Below are 13967 nucleotides of genomic sequence, written 5' to 3'. Positions count from 1 at the left end.
GTGTAGGTGTCCTTCCTGTTTGATAGTTTTCCTTCTAACAGTCAGGATCCTCAGCTGTAGGTTGTAGCTGTAGGAGATTGCTTGAGGTCCACTCTAGACCCTGTTTGCCTGGGTATCAGCAGCAGAGGCTGCAGAAGATAGAATATTTCTGAACAGCAAGTGTACCTGTCTGATTCTTGCTTTGGAATCTTCCTCTCAGGGGTGTACTCCACCCTGTGAGGTGTGGGGTGTCAGACTGCCCCTAGTGGGGGATGTCTCCCAGTTAGGCTACTCAGGGGTCAGGGACCCACTTGAGCAGGGAGTCTGTCCCTTCTCAGATCTCAACCTCCGTGTTGGGAGATCCACTGCTCTCTTCAAAGCTGTCAGACAGAGTCGTTTGCGTCTGCAGAGCTGCTGCGTTTGTTATTATTTACTGTGCCCTGTCCCCAGAGGTGGAGTCTACAGAGACAGGCAGGTTTCCTTGAGCTGCTGTGAGCTCCACCCAGTTCGAGCTTCCCAGCAGCTTTGTTTACCTACTTAAGCCTCAGCAATGGCGGGCGCCCCTCCCCCAGCCTCGCTGCTGCCTTGCCGGTAGATCACAGACTGCTGTGCTAGCAATGAGGGAGGCTCCGTGGGTGTGGGACACTCCCGGCCAGGTGTGGGATATGATCTCCTGGTGTGCCTGTCTGCTTAAAGTGCAGTATTGGGGTGGGAGTTACCCGATTTTCCAGGTGTTGTGTGTCTCAGTTCCCCTGGCTAGGAAAAGGGATTCCCTTCCCCCTTGCGCTTTCCAGGTGAGGCAATGCCTCGCCCTGCTTCAGCTCTCGCTGGTCGGGCTGCAGCAGCTGACCAGCACCGATTGTCTGGCACTCCCCAGTGAGATGAACCCAGTACCTCAGTTGAAAATGCAGAAATCGCCGGTCTTCTGTGTCGCTCGCGCTGGGAGTTGGAGACTGGAGCTGTTCCTATTCGGCCATCTTGCTCCGCCCCCTCCTTATTTTATTTTTAGTCTTTCTTTTTTCTTGTAAGGTGTGCACCTTTATTCAACTGGTCTCAAGTCAGTGTACGGGTAAGCCCTGGCTGCCTCCACTCACTCCCAGGGAGACCAAAAGCCTTCAGACATCTCAAGTTGGGGGACAAAAAAGGGGGGGGCACGAAGGCTCATCATTCAAAATAAAACAAAATAAACAAGTATTAAGGTGAAGATTAAAAAAATTTTGCATTAGGCCGGGCGCGGTGGCTCACGCCTGTAATCCCAGCACTTTGGGAGGCCGAGGCGGGCGGATCACAAGGTCAGGAGATCGAGACCATGGTGAAACCCCGTCTCTACTAAAAATACAAAAAATTAGCCGGGCGCAGTGGCGGGCGCCTGTAGTCCCAGCTACTTGGGAGGCTGAGGCAGGAGAATGGCGTGAACCCGGGAGGCGGAGCTTGCAGTGAGCCGAGATTGCGCCACTGCACTCCAGCCTGGGCACAGAGCGAGACTCCGTCTCAAAAAAAAAAAAAAAAAAAAAAAAATTTTGCATTACATAATTTACACGAAAGCAATGCTATCACCTCCCCTGTGTGGACTCGGGAGAGGACTGGGCCATTCTCCTTAGAGAGAAGTGGGGTGGCTTTTAGGAGGGCGAGGGACTTCCTGTAACAATGCATCTCATATTTGGAATGACTATTAAAAAAAGAACAATGTACAATCAAAGTCCTTGGCCACATTGTAGAACTTTGGGGGATGCTCGCTCCAACCGACTGCTGTCACCTTCACCGTTCCAGTTTTTAAATCCTGAGTCAAGCCAAAAAAAAAAAAAAACAAATACAGCCATGCCAATCTCATGTTTTCTGCGCAAGTTAGGTTTTGTCAAGAAAGGGTGTAACGCGACTAAGTCACAGTCCGCCTAGAAGCATTTGTGGTGGACAATGGAGGGGCCAGACTCGTCATACTCCTGCTTGCTGATCCACATCTGCTGGAAGGTGGACAGCGAGGCCAGGATGGAGCCGCCCATCCACACAGAGTACCTGCGCTCAGAAGGAACAGTGATCTTGATCTTCATCATGCTGGGCGCCAGGGCAGTAATCTCCTTCTGCATCCTGTTGGCAATGCCAAGGTACATGGTGGTGCCACCAGACAGCACTGTGTTGGCCTACAGGTCTTTACGGATGTCCACGTCACACTTCATGATGGAGTTGAAGGTAGTTTCGTGGATGCCACAGGACTCCATGCCCAGGAAGGAAGGTTCCAACCTTCCTTCCAGGGCAGCGGAACCACTCATTGCCAATGATGACCTGGCCATCGGGCAGCTCGTAGCTCTTCTCCAGGGAGGAGCTGGAAGCCACCATGGCCATCTCCTGCTCGAAGTCCAGGGCGACATAGCACAGCTTCTCCTTAATGTCACACATGATTTCCCGCTCGACCGTGGTGGTGAAGCTGTAGCCGCACTCAGTGAGGATCTTCATGAGGTAGTCAGTCAGGTCCCGGCCAGCCAGGTCCAGACGCAGGATGGCGTGGGGGAGGGCATACCCCTCGTAGATGGGCACAGTGTGGGTGATGCCGTCACCGGAGTCCATCACGATGCCAGTGGTACGGCCAGAGGCGTACAGGGACAGCACAGCCTGGATGGCCACGTACATGGCTGGGGTGTTGAAGGTCTCAAACATGATCTGGGTCATCTTCTCGTGGTTGGCCTTGGGGTTCAGGGGGGCCTCGGTCAGCAGCATGGGGTGCTCCTCAGGAGCCACATGCAGCTCATTGTAGAAGGTGTGGTGCCAGATCTTCTCCATGTCGTCCCAGTTGTGGGACGTCCCATCGACGCCGTGCTCAATGGGGTACTTCAGGGTGAGGATGCCTCTCTTGCTCTGGGCCTCGTCGCCCACATATGAATCCTTCTGACCCATGCCCACCATCACGCCCTGGTGCCTGGGGCGCCCCACGATGGAGGGGAAGACGGCCTGGGGCGCATCGTTGCCCGCGAAGCCGGCCTCGCACATGCCGGAGCCGTTGTCCACAACGAGCACGGCGATATCATCATCCATGGTGAGCTGGCGGCGGGTGTGAACCGGCGGCGGAGCGGCGAAGGCGAGGCTCTGTGCTCGCGGGGCGGACGCGGTCTCGGCCTCGTCTTTCTTTTGAAATATAAGTTCCACCTGAGAAGGGATCATTCTCATTTTTTCCATTTTTAATCACATCATTTAGTTTGACAATAATTCTGTAATGTTTAAACAGTATGGTGTTTAGATTTATAATTGCTAAAAAGGCATGTTAGTTCATTGCAAATAGGATTTTTACATGAGAAATAGGACTGGTATGTTCTATTCAATGAGTATTAATAGAGAACTCAGTCTTTATATTCTATTTCATTTATAACCTACACTGGTAGTTATCGCACAGCATTCATAAATGATGGAAAGATTATTTCTTATCCAAACCAACAGGTACACAACACACAACACACACACACACACGAGATAGATAGAGAGAGAGAGAGAGAGAGAGAGAGAGAGAGAGAAGAGAGGAGAGAGGAGAGAGCGAGATATGTATTTTAAGGAAGAAGTTCATGTGATTATTGGTGCTGGCAAGTCTGAAATTTGCAAAGCAAACTGGCAGGCTGGAAACCCTGGCAGGAGTCGTTATTGCATTCTTGATTTCAAAGGCGCTCTGGAAGCTGAATTCCTTTCTCTTTGGGGGACCTTAATCTTTTTTCTTAAGGTTTTCAACTGATTAGATGAGGCTTACCCATAATTTAGAGGGTAATCTGCTTTACTCAAAGTCTACTGATTTAAGTGTTAATCACATCTAAAAAATACTTTCACAGCAACATTTAAATTGGTGTTTGACCAAACAACTGGCCACCATAACCTACCTATGGTGACACATAAAATTAAACTTTATGGAGGTAGTTGTTGCCTTTTCAAGATTCCCTTTTCAAGTTACACAATAGCATATCCCATGCTCTCCCCTTAACACAGTCTCGTCCTTTATTTGTGTGTCCCTAATTAATCTATATCCATATCATTCTTTCTCCCTAAAATTATATTCACTTTCTTCTCAGTAAATGACCTCATGCATCATGACTAAGGATTTCCAGCCTCCTAAGTACCACTCTACTATGTGGAATATCACTTTCATACGCTGGTTTTGTTATGTTTGATGATCTCTCTTGGATCATTTATGAGAATAGGACATATAGCCCTAAAGTCATCAACATGAAATTTACTGTGGAGGAATTGGCACCATCAGTCAGGTTTCTGTCATTCTAAGGAGATTAGCTGACAAAACTAGGCTGCAGTGGAATGCTTGGAGCACGGTGACATCACAAGATTACACCACAATGATTCCTATTCTACCTGTCCCACCTGCCCTGTATTTGATCACTGCATAAGAGATCGTAGAAATGGCATAATCTTTAAAGTAGTGAAATTTTCAAGCCATGTAGTTTAGTGACTTGCTGAAATGGGCTAGGGAATCTAATTTCAAATGGGCAAAAAGAAAAACAAACTATTTTGCTTTAATTTTCTAGTTCAGTATTTTAGGGGTAAATCAAAACCATCCAAATGTAAGATCAGAAAGAATATTAAAAATCGAATAAAGTAAGTATTAATCAGTATTAACATTCAACTCTAAATCTTTTTAATCTTTATAGGTATACGTGTATCTTTGTGACTCCAGAACTTATGTTTACTTTTTTCATAAGGCATTTCATAAATACATTCATGCTTATTTAATACCATGGAAAAGAAATATTGGCAAATGACTATTTTCTGCAGGTTTATGGGAAACAGCAGCATATACAGGAGGCCATTTAAAGGAACATGAAAAGTTCCTCTTCTGCATATTACCTTTTGGGCCTCTCTTTGGCCAGATTGAGTTCTTTGTGGAGACCTCCTGGTTTTTGTCCTTTGTTTTGTCCCTGTTTCTTGAGATGGCCCATGCCTTGTTTCTGAGGCATTGGCATGTACAACCATTTCTTGCCACCTTCCAACATCGGCTCATAAACCTTAGGCCTAGGTCTGTGCAAAGAGATTTTCAAAAGCAGATGAAACCCAAAGGTTAAAGCTAACATGTACCAATGAGTTTTTAGATTGGTGCACAGATAAGGAAAGAACCGAGTCAAATGGCAGGCAGAGCGGACTGTGTTCCTCCTGGAGACAAAGCTCAACTGTTCTGTAAGCTGTTTCTGTATTTGGTGGGGAGCCTCTGGGATGTTGCCAGTTCAGACCTTTAGGAAGTTGTTGACTGCTGAAGTTGACTGGCCTTAAAATAGCGATGTTTCCTGAGTGTCCTCCTTAATGGCAGCTGTTATTACTCAGCAGTCCAGTCAATTTTATCTACCTGGAGCTTTCACAGAGCATGGTCATTGTTTCAGTTCCTGTTCACTACCTCACTCACTGGGTTGATTTCCTTGGCCAGCAGTTCTAAACCCATGAGATCTCCACCCACTGGTCACCTGAAATGTGCTTTAAACATAATCTATTTATTTTCATGTGTTTTCATTCTTTTTTTTTTCACTTTTAAAATCTGTGATATTGATAGAATGGATATCATTGAGAGCACTTAAGTTGTTATTTTCCTAAAATTTAGGACTACTTATCCAATGAAATAGTACCTGTGAATGACTTTTATACATTGCAAAGCCTTATTCAAATATCATGTACTATATGTAAGACATACACTAGATTATTAAGTATATGACAGCTATTATGGATTCAATCCCCCTTTATTTTTTCCATTCCAGTTGCTTGTTTTAATAGCAGACATCTGTTTATGAATTCTCTTCCATATCTTTCTTTAGTTTTATTCATTATCAGAACAGCACACTAAAGATATTAACAATCGGTACCTCCAGACTAGTGTATCATTGTGCTGAAATGTTTGGGAAGCAGCAAATGCAAAATCTATTAGTTGTTGCCTCCATATGATCAATTTGAGAAATTAAGAGCTTTCCAAATGTTAATGAATTTTTTTTTTCTTTAGAGAGTACATATTAAGGAATAAACAGGGCGGTATTGGCTATATTTTAAATTCTATTGCAATCCTTGTTTTCCTGTTATTAGTTTTTCTTCACTTTTTAAAAATGTTTAATCTGTATAAATTTTTGTAGAAGACTTTTGGATACTGAAGATGAGCTCAGTGACATTCAGACTGACTCAGTCCCATCTGAAGTCCGGGACTGGTTGGCTTCTACCTTTACACGGAAAATGGGGATGACAAAAAAGAAACCTGAGGAAAAACCAAAATTTCGGAGCATTGTGCATGCTGTTCAAGCTGGAATTTTTGTGGAAAGGTAAGTGAAATTGTTGGCATCTCAAGACAATAATAGTTGAAAGGCAGCAGATACATTCATTTTATAAAAGGTATGAGCAGTCTATATTTCACTTATTGAGGAAAACTGTAATCATAATTATAACTAGAATGAACAAATTTGGGACTTTATGATGAACTTACCTATAACAAAAACACCTGGTCCCGGATGCATTCTTTTTATTTATTTTAAGTTGACATGAAGACTGAAAGCAAAGACTTTTGAATGACCTTTCTCCTCAAACGAACCTTTGTGAACAACTGTTTAAAAACAATTCTGACACATGTATATGTCACACAACTAATTTTACCTGAATAACATGTAACATTTCATAAAATACATTCTACATTGGGTAGCAATCTACATGTCAAGATCACTCAGGCCTTCCTTTGCCCTAAAGATAAAAGCCCATTCACTTCCCATCTTTCCATAATGGAGGAAATCCCTCTTGTGCTCACTTTTGATAGTTTTTTCTTTTCCCCCCCAACATTTCTGTCACTGAAGCAAGGGATATTTGATGGTCCCTAGAAACGCCTAGTTATATCATCAGAGTTTTCAACGTGAAACATATGTTAATATGACCCAATTTTATGTTCTTTCAGCCCTTAGGACTACAGCTTATTTTTTCCATCTAGGAAATAAGATATTTCCTAGAACTAAAACTACAAAAGACCCGAAATAGACATTTTATGTTTGACAAAATTGAAAAGTAGTTATCAGAAATCCTTTAGATTAAAAAATACTTATATGAAATTATATATAGAACGATTATTTGAATATTTTAGAAACTAGTAAAGTTGAGAAACAGAGAACATTTTGCCAATATGCTTAAAATTAAATTTTAGAGAAAATGCATTATTTCTCATCTTCTGATATGTCTAGGTATTACTGTTAATAAACATTACAAACTTTAATTTTCTTCTGCTAAAGGGACAATGGAAAGCACATTTGAATTTCTAAAAGTGTAAATGAGAATGCATGGCAAGAAATGTATTATAAAACTTAAAGATGGTTAAATACACTACGCAATTTAAAGAAGATGACTTTTCTCTAGCACCGAATTAAAAATATCTAAATAGTACATCAGAAAATCTGTGAGAGAATCACAGATGAAACATGAGAGTATGTTTGATTTGCTAAAGAAATGTATATTTTGTCTTCTTTGTTTAAAAAAAATTGCAGAACTTGGCAAACTGGGAAAAAATGTAAACTGCGGAGGAAGATCAACCGAATTTCCATTTCCATTCAAGAGAAGGTTATAATACATAAAATATATGAATATGCTAAATTTCCATTTTTTCATATGTTTATTTAGTTGCCTATAAAAGTATAAAATTTTATTTAGTAGCCTATAAAAGTAAACTTTTTTAGTAGCCTATAAAAGTATAAAATTGTACTTCAGGTAACTAAATTAGTAAGCAGTCTTTAAGAAATCAGTGTGCTAAGAACATATGGAAAAAAGTCTTTTTTTAATCACTGTTGAATCCCCACTAGTAGGTGCATAAAAATAGTGGGACAAGTTTATTGGAACTTTTCAAAAGTAATCATCTTCAATCTTGACAGCTGAGTCTACTTGAAGTCTTGTTACTTCTTCCTTTAAACACTTCCTCCAAAGATTCAATTCCCCGGCAAGCCCTGGCAATTACTTACCCAAATGCATTCTGAATCCACTCCCTTCCTCATCTCCACTCCTGCAACCACAATCTAAGCCTCCACTATCTGCCTTCAGAAATATGACAGTAACTTTCTAACTGGGCTCCTCTCCTCCTCACTTGCCCACCCCAACCAAGCCATTCCACAGTGATGTTTTTAGAATACAAATTAGTTCCTGTCATTCTTGTTCTTCTTTTTTTTTTTTTTTTTTTTTTTTGACGGAGTCTCGCTCTGTCGGCCAGGCTGGAGTGCAATGGCGCGATCTCGGCTCACTGCAAGCTCCGCCTCCCGGGTTCACGCCATTCTCCTGCCTCAACCTCCCGCGCAGCTGGGACTAGAGGCGCCCGCCACCTCGCCCGGCTAGTTTTTTTGTATTTTTTTTTGGTAGAGACGGGGTTTCACCATGTTAGCCAGGATGGTCTCGATCTCCTGACCTCGTGATCTACCCGCTTAAGTCTCCCAAAGTGCCGGGATTACAGGCGTGAACCACCGCGCCCGGCCTAGTTCCTCTCATTCTTAAGCTTCAAACCACCAGAGGGTTTCCCAATTCACTTGAGCCTGGTTAGGTCCCATTTTGCTTTCTAGCCTCCTCTACTGCAAACTTCATCCTTGACTGAACACCTATACCAGCCTGATTTCAATTTCAAGAACATTTCTAAGCTCTTTCCTGCCTTGGAGCCATTCATCCTGTTATTTTCTCTGTCAGAAGTGGTTCTCCCCACCCTTCAACATAGCGGGCTGGCCCTTTTACCGTTCCAGAGGTCTTCCCGGATCACTCTATGCTGTTCCTCACTATTGTAGCCCCCAGCCAGTGGTTTACCTTCCAGCACTTATCCCTGTTTGTAATCATATATTGTCTCTTTTATTTCATTTTTCCTCACCACTGGAATAAGCCCTGTGAAACAGCAGCAATATTTTCCTTGCCTTCCACTGAATAAGTCTGCTGCCTCTCAGAGTGCCTAGTATAAAATAGTGTTGTTTTTTGTTTGCTTGTTTTGTTTTGTTTTTCTTTGAGATGGAGACTGGCTGTGTCACACAGCCTGGAGTGCAGTGGCGTGATCTCAGCTTACTGCAACCTCCGCCTCCCGAGTTCAAGAGATTTTCCTGCTGGGATTACAGGCTCCTGCCACCCCGCCTGGCTAATTTTTTTGTATTTTTAGTAGAGACAGGGTTTCCCATGTTGGCCAGGCTAGTCTCGAACTCCTGACCTCAGGTGATTCACCCACCTTGGCCTCCCAAAGTTTTGGGATTACAGGCGTGAGTCACTGCGCCTGGCCTTAAAATAGTATTTTTTTAAGGAGTTTTTGAATTATATCTTGTAACTATTATGGAAACTTCCAAAAATAATCCACTACATTTCCAGTTAGACTTTCACCACCTTTAGAGCCCAGGAAATTCATTGTCATTTTTCAGAAACTTGTAATATATCACCTGTTTACTAAAGTGTGAGACAACTGGGTTAAGATATCTCTGATACTCATTCTAATTCAAGGATGAGTCATCTTAATTTTCCATCTTAGTTTACTATTTCTAATTTTCCATCCTAGAATTCTATTCCTGATTATAGAATTAGAAAAGTATGATAATGGGAAAGTTTTGCTGTCTCTTTGGAAGGGTAATCCTCTTTGTCTTCCTTTACATTCCATGTAATGAGAAAGTATATTGGTATTCATTTCTCAACCTATCCCAGGTTTAAGAAACTCAGTAGCACCAGAGGTCCCACTGAGGCCAGAGAGCTCTAAAGATATAAGATTTTGAACCAATGATATTGGCTGCAAAGTAATGAGAACAGTTACAATAATAATAAAAATGATGACTTTCTTGTATTGAGAATCATTTACTCTTCACAAAAAGCTTATAATTATTCTTATTTTACAAATGAGTGACATTAAATAGTTTCCAAAGGTCACACAGCAGTGAGTGGCTAACATGTGATTCAAAGCGTGTGTTTTCTTTGCCTTTCTGTGCCATAAAGTCAAGTTCATGTTAATTAACATTTTAAAATTTCTTAATCCTGAATGATTTTTATATTGACCCTTTTCCCTGTTCATCATCCTTCAATTTCCCCTGCACCTCCATTTTTTAGTATTAATGGTAATGACTAGAAACGGATGGAAAAGACTGTTTCCAAAAAAACACCTAAGTATCATTGTCGATAGTAATTATTCTAGATCTTGTATAGTATGATTAGTAGTTTCCTTGCTCTGCAAGATTAGAATAATTATATCAATGAAGTAATTAATATAAGTATTCTTAGTCTTAACTGTTCTAAAATCTTTCAATAGAGATATAGGATAATTTCTTATTTTACCTAATCACCCACATCCAAAAATAATTTATGATTATTTAAAATAAAGTGGAAGCATGAAACGTTTGTGCTTAAGGTCTCTAGAATAAAATGGAGAGATACTTCATCAAGAAAACCTAGGCTAGAGATGTAATTAAACACAATATTTTCATTCTGAACTTCCAACTAGTCAAGACTTAACAGGAAAACATGATAAATTGCTTAGCTTTGATTATCTTTAACAAATGATGACTTTTACATAGAAACTGAGTAATATGTCCCATGCATTTTTAACATAAGGAACATTGAATCAAAAAATTTAGTATCTTCTGTAGCAGTTTTATAAAAGACGCAGAATATTGTCCAGGTGACCATTTCTTACATCGAACATATTTATCATATTTAATTAAGCTATGGCATTTCCAGGCCTTTTGTAGGGAGAATTTACAGAGATAGCCTAGAAATTCAGCTAGTTGTGGACTAACTTGATATAAAAATTAAAGGACATGATTAATAATCAATTGAATTCTTTCTTCCCAGGCCTTGGAGGAGGAAACATGTTTCTTTCAGAGTCCCGAATGGAAGCACTATTGCTATATCACACACTAGGCTATCATATTGATTCTTTTCTCACATGAATTCATGGAGGGGGTTCTTATATTTGGTTTATGCTATTTGGGTTGCCCAGCAGAAGATAGAAAAAATCAAATCACTGATTATTAAAAACACTTTTGTTGGCTCGGTGTGGTGACTCACACCTGTAATTCCAGCACATTGGGAGGCCGAGGTGGGCAGATCGTGAGGTTAGGAATTTGAGACCAGCCTGACCAACATGGTGAAACCCTGTCTCTACTAAAAATACAAAAATTAGTTGGGCATGGTGGCACGTGCCTGTAATCCCAGCTACTAAGGAGGCTGAGGCAGGAGAATCGCTTGAACCCAGGAGGCGGAGCTTGCAGTGAGCGGAGATCACACCACTGCACTCCAGCCTCCACGACAGAGCAAGACTCCATCTCAAAAAAAAAAAAAAAAAAAAAAAACAGAAACACAAAACAAAAACAAAAAAACACTTTTGTTATTGATACTATTATGGAAATGAAAATAACCTTGTTTTCTTTCTGAATAACCTTTCTTAATATTGAATGACAATTTGAACAAACTTAAATAAGTTTTGCTGATATTAATTTCCCAATATCATTAAATAAAAGAAGGGAGCTATGTAAATTCTGATGACACTACATCTCCCCCCCCCAATAATTTTAATATAAAAATATAAAGGAAATATTTTAATGACATTTAGCTTCCAGACTAAAAATTTTGTCATATAAATGGACACAAAACAAGAATGTTCTACTGTCAGGGATATGTTGGCATGTTAGAAAGTTGTTGCATATGCAAAGTGTAGTGCATCTTTCAATATGATAAAGTTCAGGGAAAGATATCTTTACATGGAAACTAAAGTCACATTAACTTTACAACGTGATTGTGAATAGAGAATATATTACATTGTCAAATTGTAGATGTTTAGTAAAAGGTGACTATAGTTATCATTGTTGACACAAAGGGAGTCTGTAACTAATGATAAGAGGTGAACATGTCAAAAGTAATCTCTTCCCTTACATTTCAGAAATAGTTGAAAACTTTGAATCAATGAGTTTTATATATACACTTATTTTTGACTTTTTTAGGATGTACCGAAAAACATATCATATGGTTGGTTTGGCATATCCAGCAGCTGTCATCGTAACATTAAAGGTGAAATCATTTCATTATTTTCATATTTAAAATGGTCATTTAAAAAATGTTCTTAAAAAGGCTAGGAGAAAACGAGAATAGGTCTTTACTGCAGCCTACATCTTAGAACGTTAAAAAATTCAACATATTCTAACAATGTAACAAATGAACTGTGTTCCAAATCATGACTCATTGTAGATTTAAATGACTGATTTACACAAACTATATCAACATATATATATATATATGCATGTTTATATGCATACATACGTGTGGTTTTTTTCTTAATTTTATTTATGGGGATCTTGAATTTATTTTGAAATGGCACTAGTACTTGTCAAAATGTACATATTTTGTTATGAATGTATTATGGAAGAGTTAAATGCATGTTATAAAAAGATGTTTTAGTCAATTATGTTTAAATGACAAAACATATAGAAGGAAATTATTTAGGATTGTAGGTCTGAAAAATACAAAATGTAAGATAAAATTAAGAAAGAAAAAAAAAACTTATCTCTCTTACCTTTGGCTTCTCCTGTGGCTACACTATTCTAAGGCCCAATTGCAGTGCTATATATGTTAGAAATAATCAGAGTTGAAACTCTGAAGTGAGTAAAGTTGTTGGCTCACATACATGCCCCATTGTGTGTGTATGTTTGTGTGTGTGTGTGTGTGTGTGTGTGTGTGTAGTGTTCATGTGCCTTGTTTCTAAATGTTATTTCTACAGAGGCATTTTGTAGGCTCATCCTTCTAATTTCCTTGTTTCTATTGCCTAATTTGGTTAAGGGAAATTAACATTGTCTCCTAAAACATCTTCATGTTGCTTTTTCTGCATTAACCAGGAATTTAAAGGATATTGGCAGCAGCGGATCTTGGGTTGATTTATTTCTGACTTATTGTACTCCTTTTTAATTTTAAATTTGTGTTTTCAAAATTTTTAAGCATCTTCTTTGCATTTGTTTTTTCTCTGCTGCATGTTAGATTTTAATCTCATTAATTTTAAAAGATAGCTCGTTTTTCTTTGGTGCTTTTTTATATTTGTGTTTCTCTGCTTCCTGTCAGATCAGAGGGGACACTAGATTCTGATGGGAACGCAAACCCTACTGTGAACTGTGCATGTGAGGGTTGTGCACTGCTGATGAGGTGGAACAGTTTCATTCCAAAACCACCCAACCCCAACTCGACCTGTGGAAAAATTTTCTTCCACACAACTAGTTCCTGGTGCCCAAATATTGAGGACCACTGCATTAAAGGATATTAATCAATCTTTGGTTCTTGAGAGATTTTGCCTTCTCTATTATTTCCTTAACAGTCAGCAAGAAAATTACTCATTTTTATTTTATTTATTTTAAGAATCTTCACTTAAAAACCAACTAACAAAATATTTTAGTATGAGAGAATGTAGTAGTTTTTCTAACATGTCGTATAGTAAAAAAGATATAAACTAACAGGTTGAGAAAGGGAATATCACCAAGTAAAGAATATTTTAGTTAAATAATTCTTATTTTCTGAGAAGCCTCCTTGTCTTGTTCGTTCTCAATCTGATGACATAAAATCCAAGCATCTGCAGTAGTTTACAAATGTAAATCATCAGGGTTTATAAAAAAATTCTCAAGAAATAAAGAATTAACCTTTTACTCAGTGGGAACACCCAAGTTGGAGCTGTAAATATAAATAGCAACCTTCTAAGAGTCTGGACTAACTCTTGTTTGTTAGCTTTGGAGTTTGATAAAAGATTTGTTGGCCTCCTTTGAGATTTACTGATGTAAAATGCCTTCTAACAGAACTTATAATAACTTTTAATATATAAAGAGATAAAGCAAGCATTTGGGGATCAAATAAGGGCCAAATGCAAGGAATTTAATAACGACATACAAGCAAACCAAAAACTATTTCATTGGTGCTTGTTTCCAAGTGGTTAAAAATACCATTTGAAGCTCTTACTATTATTTTTTGAAGGAAGTATTTTTAAAAGAGACTGAATACTTTTTATCAGGTTTTTAATTTGGTTCTAGCATATT

General features: G+C 39.5%; 2 protein-coding genes across 10 annotated transcripts in view; one reads left to right on the top strand and one right to left on the bottom strand.

Annotated features, from left to right (window-relative positions):
* PDE1A (phosphodiesterase 1A) overlaps positions 1–13967 on the top strand; it is a 389378-nt gene that overhangs the window by 288671 nt on the left and 86740 nt on the right. For all 9 annotated transcript variants that reach the window (XM_073019855.1, XM_073019854.1, XM_038001881.2 and 6 more), the window contains 2 exons: positions 6072–6254; positions 11901–11967. In XM_073019855.1, the coding sequence (XP_072875956.1) occupies positions 6072–6254; positions 11901–11967 (250 nt within the window). The remainder of the gene's footprint in view (positions 1–6071; positions 6255–11900; positions 11968–13967) is intronic.
* Positions 1481–3074, bottom strand: LOC140712582 (actin, cytoplasmic 1-like). Its single transcript, XM_073019853.1, is given in 2 exon segments — positions 1481–2225; positions 2227–3074. Coding segments are annotated over 2 exon segments (1134 nt in total). The 5' UTR covers positions 3007–3074; the 3' UTR covers positions 1481–1871.

This window comes from Chlorocebus sabaeus, chromosome 10 (genome assembly GCF_047675955.1).
Source record: "Chlorocebus sabaeus isolate Y175 chromosome 10, mChlSab1.0.hap1, whole genome shotgun sequence".
Taxonomy (NCBI): Eukaryota; Metazoa; Chordata; class Mammalia; order Primates; family Cercopithecidae; genus Chlorocebus; species Chlorocebus sabaeus.
This window is presented reverse-complemented; position numbering and strand designations above follow the sequence as displayed.